Source organism: Rousettus aegyptiacus, unplaced genomic scaffold (assembly GCF_014176215.1).
Source record: "Rousettus aegyptiacus isolate mRouAeg1 unplaced genomic scaffold, mRouAeg1.p scaffold_m13_p_2, whole genome shotgun sequence".
Classification (NCBI taxonomy): Eukaryota; Metazoa; Chordata; class Mammalia; order Chiroptera; family Pteropodidae; genus Rousettus; species Rousettus aegyptiacus.
Window position 1 is genome coordinate 58,178,503 of NW_023416295.1, and position 11,992 is coordinate 58,190,494.

Here is an 11,992-nt window from a genome sequence, read left to right on the forward strand (position 1 = left end):
GCTTTCTTTCCCTATTTTATGTAGAAAGGCCTTAAACCTAATTGAGTAGGTTGAGAAAATTATCTTTCTTGAAAGAGCCCTATCTGATAGATCTTATTAATGAATGACAGTATTTATAACAATTTCTACTGTTGATTAGCTCCAGAAATTGGGAGTCTCGTTACTATACCGTTGGCCCTAAGACTATAGTTTTGCATGTAAATTAAAAGACTGAATGATGCTTTTAACCTCTTTTCCATCTCTGCACATCTGAAATTCCAAACATAAGTTGTTGTTCATTGCTGAAGGTCTTCATTTCCAATCTTCAGTAGTAGCAAATCTAAGATATTGACAAATGACCCTTCCCGCAAATTTTAGTATTAACTCTGAGTTAGTATTGCCACTAGCCATCAAAGGGTGCAGCCTGGACTATGCAATAATTTAGGTGAGAAAGTTAGTGGGTAGTATTAGGAGTCCAAAGGACAGCATTCATGAAATGTAAACATGGCTTCTTTATCAGTGGGCAAGGCCTTGATTATTTGTTGAAAAAATATGGCAATTACATCACTTTAACTTCACAAGACTTACAGAGTTCTGGGAAGTGGCTGATTCAACATCTGCTCAGTTTCCCAGGCTTCCAAAAACCACCTTTTCACTCTGGTGTTCCTTTTCTCCTTAGACATTAACCTCTCTGGCCAAGTTGATGAAAGAATGCTGGTATCAAAATCCGTCCGCAAGACTCACAGCTCTACGTATCAAAAAGACTTTGACCAAAATTGATAATTCCCTAGACAAATTGAAAACTGACTGTTGACGTTTTCATGGTGTCAAGAAGGAAGATTTGACATTGTTGTCACTGTCCAGCTGGGACCTAATGCTGGCCTGGTTGTCAGAACAGAATTCGCCTGTCTCCCTCCCCAAATGGCTGCTTGACAAGGCAGACGTCTTACCCAGCCACGTGTTGGGGAGACATCAAAACCACCCTAACCTCGCTCAATGACTGTGAACTGGGTATTTCACAACTGTTCACACTGCAGAGACTAATGTCGGACAGACACTGTTGCAAAGGTAGGGAACTGGAGGAACACAGAGAAATCCTAAGAGAGATCTGGGCATTAAGACAGTGGCTTTGCATATCTTTCACAGGTCTCCTGGACACTCCCCATGGGAAACTCAAGGAGGTGGTGAATTTTTAATCAGCAATATTGCCTGTGCTTCTCTTCTTTATTGCACTAGGAATTCTTTGCATTCCTTACTTGCACTGTTACTCTTAATTTTAAAGATCCATCTTGCCAAAACATTGGCTGCATACTCCACCGGTCTGTCTTTGGATAATAGGAATTCAATTTGGCAAAACAAAATGTAATATCAGACTTTGCTGCATTTTACACATGTGCTGATGTTTACAATGATGCTGAACATTAGGAATTGTTTATACACAACTTTGCAAATTATTTATTACTTGTGCACTTAGCAGTTTTTACAAAACTGCTTTGTGCATGTGTTAAAGCTTATTTTTATGTGGTCTTATGATTTTATTACCGAAATGTTTTTAACACTATACTCTGAAATGGACATTTTCTTTTATTATCAGTTAAATTCACATTTTAAGTGCTTCACATTTGTATGTGTGTAGACTGTAACATTTTTTCAGTTCATATGCAAAACGTATTTAGCCATTACCCATGTGACACCACTGAATATATTACTGATTTAGAAGCAAAGATTTCAGTAGAATTTTAGTCCTGAACGCTATGGGGAAAATGCATTTTCTTCGGAATTATCCATTATGTGCATTTAAACTCTGCCAGAAAAAAAATAACTATTTTGTTTTAATCTACTTTTTGTATTTAGTAGTTATTTGTATAAATTAAATAAAATGTTTTCAAGTCAAAAAGTGAATTATTTTCAGTGGATAAAAAAGATCTACATGATATAAAGCATTTTCTTTTGGTAACAGTAGAAACACAAAATAATGGTATGAAACTTGAGGTTTCTACGAGGATGTCTTCCAACCTGAATTTGGTATCAGGAAATTTGAATTTTGCTCGTTTCATTTTTTTGGCTGTGCTTTTGTTTTTTTCTTGATCAGTTTTTCAAACTTCGAAGTAAGGGTAACAGACCTGACTCACCTGCCTTTCTCACAAGATGGTTGTGAATATAAATGGGAGGAAGGATGTCAAAGCATTTTGTTTATTATGTGGTATGTGTGATTGAAAAGCAGTCTTATGCATCTCACCTTGCTCCCTGAGGAGAGTTCATCGTTGGCTTTCTTTACTTCTTCTTTTCAATGGCATTGAAAAGGTAGGATTTAGAGTATCCCAAAGAGAAGAAATGTGAAGATTCCGGAATGTTCACATTCCACCAGAGGTAAGTTAATAATACACTTACTTAGAGGTCACATTTAACTTCTTTTTAGATATTATGGTAAAATACACATAAAATTTCCATCTTAACCATTTAAGTGTCCAGTTGGATGGTATTAAGTACACTTACATAGTTGTGCTGCCATCTCCCCCCTCCAGCCCCACAACTCTCAAAACTAAAACTGTACCTATTAAACAATAGCTGCCTGGCTCTGAAGCTCAGGGGTTAGAGTGCTGGCCTGTTCCAGTCTCTGGCAACCACCGTTCTACTTTCTACCTCGATGAAGATAACTACTCTAAGTACCTTGTATGAGTGGAATCATACAGTGTTTGTCCTTCTGTGAGACTGGCTTTTTTTACTTAGCATAATGTCCTCAAGGTTCATTCTTATTGTAGCCTATATCAGAATTTACTTACTTTTTATGGCTGATAATATTCCATTGCATGTATATACAACAGTTTATCCATTCGTCTGTTGATGGACCCTTGGGTCTCTTTCACCTTTTTTGGCTATTGTGAACAATGTTGCCATGAACATGGGTGTATAAATATCTCTTCGAGTCCTTACTGTCAAATTTTTTTGGTTATATACTCAAAAGTGGGATGGAGTCACATTTAACTTCCCTTGAAGTATTACATACTATAAAAGTATACAGCTTAATGTATTTTTATCAATTTTTATAAATTGGTAACACCCATGGATATAGTGTCCAGATCAAGAAGCAGAATATTGACTTCTCTAGAGTGATGTCAGCCTCATGGCAGCATGAGTCAGTCCTTTTTTTCTCTCCCTTTTGATTTGCAACTTTGGACATATAGAATAAAAGTGCCCCTGCACATTACACCAGGACTCCTGGTGCTTTTTACTCACCTGTGCATCCAAAAGTAGATGGATAGGACCTCGGAGAGGGCCATAGATCCAAAAGATTTGGTGATCTTACCCAAGCCTATGCCATAATTGGGAAAAGGGGGACCCAAAGAGTACCGAATCGGGTGGACACTCACGGGAGACAGAGATTTTGTAGAGGTCCACAGGACCTCTGGCTTGCCAGCGCATTCTGGCATGCCATTGGACTGGGACAGAGATGAGTTTCGAGGCAGAGGAGTTGGGTGGGGTGGGGGTGGGGGCTCACTGAGGTGCCCCTCTCCCCAAGAAACATTGCAACGCACTGGACTTTTCTTCATGGCAACAGCTACCTTTCTGCCAGAGGAGGGAGGTGGAAGAGGTGGAAAGTGAAAGTGGTGAGTGATGGTCTGCTTGGCTGTATGAGTTGCAGCTGGAGGGATATGTTTTTCTCCAGTAACACCTAAATTACCGAGGAGGAGTCTCTGAGGGGGTCAAGAGTGAAGGGAGATTTGAGATTTCAGCAGGAAGTCCACTCATGGACTTATGTTAAGTGCCCCAACTGAGGGATCCTATTGGGCCACAGGTAACCCCCAAAGCCTCAGGCGCCAAGTCCACATCTCCCAATATGCTGCTGCCAGCTCTGGGTACTCCCGTGAGGGCCAGCGCTGGTAGAGAAACTAAAAATGTGAGCTATAGTACCACTTTCTGGAATACAAAACAAACAAAAAAAATGATTTTAAATTGCCAGCTTGTTGAACAGTAAAAGCCAAAGTAAACAAATTCCTTCACTAAGGAAAAGCCAAAGTAAACAAATTCCTTCAAATGTGACAGTAGAGGTACATATCTTCTAACATGAAAAATATGAAAGCATGACTTTCAGTCAAGATGGCAGAGTAGGTAAATGATGTGCTTCCCGCCTCCCACAACCACTTCAAAATTACAGCTAAATTACAGAACAACCATCATTGAGAACCACCTGAAGACTAGCTGAACAGAAGTCCTATAACTAAGGAAATCAAGATACCACTTGAGATTGGTAGGAGAGGTGTAGATGCAGAACATGTAGGTCCCATACCCACAGTATGGTGACTACCAGTCGGGAGGGCTCTCTCTGCTGTGGAGGTCTCTTCTGAGGAGGGGCCTCTGCCTCACACAGGGTTCTCCAGCCTGGGACACCAGTACCAGGTCCTCATAACATTTAGATATGAAAACCAGTGGGGATTGCATCTGAGTGAGACAGAGGGCTACTGGAGACCTAGAGATCTTTTTGAGTGGCCCATGCATGGACTCATTTGCTCACCAACAAACTCTGAGCTCTAGCAGAGGGGCAACAGCTCAAAAGATGCCAGGGACATATGGCATCAAACTACATTGACTAGCTTCTGGACAAAGGCTGCGGGGGTCAGGGAGCTCTCTGGGATAGAAGTGCTGGCAGGTGCCATTGTCCCTTTGTTGAGAGCTCCTCCCACCCAGCCTTCAGGGCCAAGTGAGTGCCAAATTGGAGCTCTTCATTAACCTAACACCTTTCACCCCACCTTGATGATTCCCTGAGACCTCATACCACCCAGCTTGGGCGCATGGCTCAAACCTCTTCCAGCAGGTGCTCCACACAAGTGGCCTACTTTGGCTCATGCTGGGGACTTTCCAAAAATATCTCAAAGGTCCACAAACCCCAAACAAGCAGCAACTGGCCTCAGTATTTCCCGTACCTCTAAGTGGTAAAAGCTCAGCACAAGCGGAAGCTGGCCTCGGCTCATGAAGTGGTGCCCACCAAAAGGTCCCAAGCTCAACACTAGTAGCGGCCAGCCTCAGTTTGCAGAACAGCCTCTCTTAAGTGCCTCTAAGCCCAGTACAAGTGGCAACCAACTGCAAATCACTTTGTAGCTTCTACCAGGTGACCCCCAAATAGGAAAAAGTGGTGACTGACATTGACCTTCACTGGAACCTCCTCCCAAGAGGCTACAGAACCAACACACCTGCTGGCCAGCTTCAGACCATACCATAGCACCACCCAACCATCTCCGCTGATGACACACCCAAAGGGCAGAGTGGACTGGCACCAGAGCCCTGCTAAAACAACCCTTACTCTGTTGGGTCAGCCCCCACACAACTCATCTGCTGTAGTCACAGCCAGTCAGCCTGAAGGTCAGTCCCACCCACTGATGTACCAACAGCAATCGAGGCTCAACTACAACAGAAGTGCACACACAACCCACACACGGGGTACCCCTGCATCACCTGGTTCAGGTGATGAGGGAGACTACACCACTGGGTCCTACCGTACGCCTGCTACATCAGACCACTCTGTCAAGACTAGGAAACAGCAGATTTACCTAATACATGAAAACAACACACAGAGATTCAGCCAAAATGAGGCTCCAAATGAAAGAACAGAACAATGCTCTAGAAAAGGAAATAAGCAAAATGGAAAAAAGCAATCTACCAGATACCTGAAGCTAGTTCAAAACTCTGATTATAAGAATGCTTATTCACCTAGAGGGAAGAACAGTGAGTGGAACCCAATGAAAATTTAACAAAGATAAAAAAAAAAAAAATAGAAATGAAGAATAGCAGAAATGCATACATATAATAGGGAAGTAACAGCAAATTAGATGAAGCAAAGGATCAAATCAGCTGTTTGAAAGACAAAATAGCAAAATCCACCTAATTAGAACAGAAAAAAAAAAAGGAATTTTAATAACTGAAGATAATTTAAGAGACCTCTGAGACAACATCAAGCATAACATTTGCATCATGGGATCCTGAAAGGAGAGAGAGAGCAAGGGATTGAAAACCTATTTGAAGAAATAATGACTGAAAAATTTTCTAACCTAGTGAAGGAAATACACATGTAAGTCCAGGAATTGCAGAGTGCCAAACAAGATGAACCCAAAGAGGCCCACACATAATTAAAGCTCCAAAAGTTAGAGACAACGAGATAATCTTAAAAGTAACAAGAGAAAAGCAGCATTTACATTACAAGGAAGCTTCCATAAGACTACCAACTGATTCCTCAACAGGCAAGAAAGGATTGGCATGAAATATTCAAAGTGATAAAAAGACCTACTACCAAGATTACTTTACCCAGCAAGACAATCATTTATAATCGAAAGAGAGATAAAAAAGTTTCTGAGACAAGAAAAAGCTATAAAGGAGTTCATCACTACTTAAACAGTATTACAAGAAAGGGACTTCTTAAAGTAGAAAATAAAAGATAAGAAATAAAAGAAAATATAGGAAAGAAGAAAATCTCACTGACAAAGGTAAACAGTAAAACAACCAACTGTAAATCTAGTACAAAGGTCAACCAACTGTAAATCTAGTACAAAGGTTAAAAGGCAAGAATAGGAACATCATGTGTAATAATAAATTAAGGAATATATGCAAAGACACACAAAATAAGTAAAAACTGTCAAACACGCATGGAACAGGTGAGTAAAAATAGTGATTTTAGGATGTTTTTGATTTTAAGCAATCGTTGACTTTAAAATAGACTGCCATAAACTTAGCTCAGTACATATGAAGCATACAGTAACCACAAATCAAATATCTACAGTAGATATACAAGAAATAAAGGACAAGAAATCCAAACAAAAAACTATAGAAAGTCATCAACATACAAGAGAAGATATCAAGTGAAAACTATAAAATACAGAAAAAAAGAATGGCAATAACTACATATCTTTCAATAAATACTAAAAGTAAATAAACTAAATGCTCCAATCAAAAGGAATCGCATGGCTGGATAAAAAAACAAGACTTGTACATATGCTGCCAACAAGAGACACACTTTAGAGCAAAAGATACACACAGAATGAAAGTAAAGGGATGTTCTATGCAAATGGAAACAAACGAACAAAAACTGGGGTAGCAATACTTATACAAATGGACTTTAAAACAAAAGCTGTAACAAAAGACAAGGACATTTCATAATGATAAAGGGATCAACCAAGAAGAGGATATAACTTGTAAACATTTATGCACCCAGTATAGGAGCATCTAAACATATTAAGCAAATATTGATGGACATAAAGAGAGATTGACTCTAATAAAGAAAAAGAAGGAGACTTTAACACCATATTGATATCAATGGATAGAAAAATCAACAAAGAAGCATTGACTTTAAATGAAACATAGACCTTATGAACTTAATAATATTTTAGAATATTTCACCCAAAAACAGCAGAATATACTTTTTAAGTGCGTATTGCAAAATTTCCCGGATAGACTAGATTTTAGACCACAAGTTTCAATTAATTTAAGATTGAAATCATATCAAACATCTTCTCTGACGACAATGGTATGAAAGTAGAAATCAATTACATTAGGAAAAATAAAAACACTGATGGAAGCTAAATAACATGCTACTGAATGGGTTAACAATGAGCTTCAGGAAGAAATAAAAAGATGTCTTGATAAAATGAAAGCAAAAGCAATAAAATAAAATCTATGGAACACAAAACAGTTCTAAGAAATTCGTAGCAATATAGGCTTACCTCAAGAAACAGCAAAAATCTCAAACAGTCTAACCTTACTCCTAAAAGAACTAGAAACAGAAGACTGACAAGTCAAAACCCAAAGCGAGTAAAAGGAAGGACATATAAAGATCAGAACAGAAATAAACAAAATAAAGTAAAAAAAATAATAATAATCAGTAAAATCGAAAACTGTTTCTTGTAAAATATAAGCAAAATTGATAAACCTTTAGGAAGATTCATTAAGAAAAAAGAATGAGGGCTCAAAGAATAGATAAAATTAGAAATGAAAGAGAAGTGACAACAAACGCCACAGAAATACAAAGGATTATAAGAAAATACTAAGGACAATTATATGCCAACAAATTGGACAACCCGTAAGAAATGAATGAATTCCTGGAAATACAATGTTCTGAGACTGAATCAGTAAGAAACAGAAAATCTGAGCAGAAAGATAAGTACTAACAAAATTGAATCAGTAATTTAAAAACTCACAACAAAAAAATGTCCTGGACCAGATAACTTCACAGGTGAATTTTACCAAACATTCAAAGAATTATTTTGTATCCTCAAACTATTCCTAAAATTCAAGAGGATGAAAGCATCCCAAAATAATTTTTCAAAGCAAATATTACTCTGATACCAAAATCAGACTAAGACACTACAAAAAAAAATTCTAGGTAAATATCCCTGATAAACATAGATGCAAAAATTCTCAACAAATTATTCACAAACCAAATTCACCAATACGTTAAAATGATCAAATGACATTTATTCCCATGATGCAAGGTTGGTTCAATATGTACACATCAATTAACATGATACACCACAAAACCAAAATGAAGAAAAAACATCATATCAATAGATGCAGAAAAAGCATTTGACAAAATTCTACATCTATTTTTGATAAATGCTCTCAGAAAAGTGGGGATAGAGGAAATAGACCTCAACATAATACAGGCCATATATGAAAAACCCTTAGCTAACATACTTAACAGTGAAAAGCTGAAAGCTTTTTCTTTAGTACAAGAACAAGACAAAGGTATCCATTTTCACCATTTTTATTCAACATAGTACTGGAAGTTCTAGCCATAGCAATTCATCCAAATTGGAAAAGAAGTGAAACTCATTATTTGCAGATCACATAACTAGATAGAGAGGACCCTAAAGATTCCACGAAAAGCTAGTAACTAATAAATGAATTCAATAAAGTAGTAGGGTCCAAAATTAATATTCAAAAATCAGTTGTGTGTTTATACCAATAATAAACTATCAAAAACAGAAATAAAGAAAACAACCCCATTGACAATCGCATCAAAAAGAATAAAATACCTATGAATACATTTAACTAAGGAGGTAAAAGATTGTATTTGGAAAACTATAAAACATTAAAGAAAGGAATTGAAGAAGATAAAAATAAATGGAAGAATATATCGTGCTCATGTATAGGAAGAGTTAATATTGTTAAATGTCCATACTACCCAAGGCAATCTACAACTTCAATGTGATCTTTATTAAAATACCAATGGCATTTCTCACGGAACTTGAATAAGCCTAAAATTTATACGGAACCACAAAAGACCCTGAATAGATAAAGCAATCTTGAGAAAGAAAAATAAAATTGGACGTATCATGCTATCTGATATCAAACTATATTATAAGGCTATAGTGATCAAAACAGTGTGGTACTAGCACAAAAACAGACACATAGATCAATGGAAAAGAATAGAGAGCCCAGAAATGAACCCACACCTACATGGTCAATTAACTTATGACAAAGGAGGCAATATATATATATATATGTGTGTGTGTGTATATATATATATGTGTATATATATGTATATATACATATATATTTATTTATTTATATAAATATATATATTTATATATAATGAGGGTAAAGACAGTCTCTTTAATAAATGGTTTTTATGTATATAAGTCTCAGGCAAGGGGAAAAAAATAAACAAAAGTGATTACATCAAACTAAAAATGTTTGCCCAGTAAAGGAAACCATTAACAAAACAAAAAGACCAACCTACTGAATGAGAGAAGGTATTCCCCAAGGATACATCTGATAAGGGGTTACTATGGCTTACTATCTAAAATATATATAAGGAACTTATACAATTTAGTGCCAAAAAAAACAAAAAGATTAAAAATTGGCAGAGGACATAAATAGACATTTCTCCAAAGAGTACATAAAGATGGCCAACAGACATATGAAAAGATGCTCAACATCACTAATCATCAGGGAATTTCAAATTAAAGCCACAATGAGATATCACCTCACACTTGTCAGAATGGCTATCATCAAAAAATTAACAAATAAATGTGGATGAGGATGTAGAGAAAAGGAAACACTTTTTGCACTATTGGTGGATTTACAAATTGGTACATTCATTATGGAAAATAGTATGGAAGTTCCTCAAAGAATTAGAACTATCTCATGACCTAGCATTTCACTTCTGGGCATTTATCCAAAGAAATCCAAAACACTAATTCAAAAAGATATACACACTCTTGTTTATTGCAGCATTTTTTACAGTAGCTGAGGTAAGGTAGCGACCTATGTGTCCATTTATAGACAAATGGATAAAGAAGATGTAGTACATATACACAAGGGAATATTACTCAACTATAAAACAAAAATAAAATCTTATCGTTTGTGACAACATGAATGGAATTAGAGAATACGATGATAAGTTGCTTTAAGGAAAAAAATACTATTTTATCTATGAGATGTTTTATATAAGTTCATGGTAACCACAAAGCAAAAAAGGGGAGACTGAGCAAATCACCAAGGAAAGTTGTCCATTTACCAAAGTTGGCAGAAACAGAAGGAAGAATGAAGATAAAAACAATCAGAAGGCCAACAATAAGATGGCATTAATATAAGTTCTTACATATCAATAATCACTCTAAATATAACTGGATTGAATTCACCAATCAAAAGGCAAAGAGTAGCTGGATGGACTAAGAAACAGGACTCAACTATATACTGCTTACAGAAAACTCATTTCAGCTCTAAAGCTACACATAGCCTCAAAGAGAAGAGATAGAAGAGCATATTTCACACAAGTGGAAACCAAAAGAAAGTGGGATGACCATGCTTAGACAAAAGTCTTCAAGCCCAAAATGGTAACAAGAGACAAAGAAGATCATTATATAATTATAGAAGTATCAATACATCAAGATGATATAATAATCATAAATATATATATATATTTACCAATGATGGAACACCAAAATATTAAGAAAATACTAACAGATCTAAGGGAGAAATATACAACAATACAACAATAGTAGGAGACTTAATACTTCACTGTCAATAATGGAGATAGTTCATCCAGACAGAAAATCAACAGTGAAATATTGGAAATGAACCATATTTTAGAACAAATGGACCTAAAAGACATATATAGAACATTCTATCTAACAGCATCAGAATACACATTCTTCTTGAATACACATGGAAACATTCTCAAGGGTAGATCATATGATAGGACATAAAACAAACAACAAATTTTAAAAGACTGAAATCCTATCAACTATCTTTTTTTGACCACAATGATATAAAACTGGAAATCAACAAAAAGATAGCTGGATAATTTATAAATATGTAGAAATTAAACAACACACTTCTAAATAACCAAAGTTTCAAAGAAGAAATGAAAAGGGAAATTAAAAAAATATTTTAGACGGAAATATAACATGTTGAAAATTATGGGATGTAACAAAAGCAGTTTTGAGAGGAAAGTACACAGTGATAAATGCATATAAGAAGAATTTAGAAAGATCTCAAACAACCTAAATATACACCCCAAGGAACTAGAGAAAGAAAAACAAATTAGGTCCAAAATTAGCAGAAGGGAAAATATGTTAAGAATCAGAGTAGAAAAAATGAAATAGAGATAAGAACAACAATAGAAAAGATCAGGAAACTAACAGCCACTTCTTCAAAAAGACAAACAAAACTGACAAACCTTTAGCTAGACTAACGAAAAGACACAAAATGAGAAACAAGAGACATTACAACTAATACTACAGAAATACATAAGATCATGAGAATACTAGGAACAATTATATGTCAACGAATTAGGTAATTTATAAGAAATGGATACATTTCTAGAAACACAAACCTTTCCAAGACTGAATTAGGAAGAAATAGAAAATCTGAACAAACGAATAACAAGTAAAGAAATTGAATTAATAATCAAAAAACTCTCAACATAGAAGACTCCAGGACCAGACGGCTTCACTGGCAAATTATACCAAACATTAAATGAAGCATTAACACCAATATTGCTCAAACTCTTTCAATAAAT

General features: G+C 36.0%; 1 protein-coding gene across 2 annotated transcripts in view; it reads left to right on the forward strand.

The window, feature by feature from the left end:
• The window catches only part of ACVR1 (activin A receptor type 1), a 117,355-nt gene extending 115,466 nt beyond the window's left edge, over nucleotides 1-1,889 (forward strand). The window contains exon 10 of one of the 2 annotated variants that reach the window (XM_036236109.1): nucleotides 659-1,889. In XM_036236109.1, the coding sequence (XP_036092002.1) occupies nucleotides 659-793 (135 nt within the window). In that variant the 3' untranslated portion in view covers nucleotides 794-1,889. The remainder of the gene's footprint in view (nucleotides 1-658) is intronic. The other variant, XM_016150112.2, reaches the window with a different exon arrangement.
• Nucleotides 1,890-11,992: the final 10,103 nt, after the last annotated feature.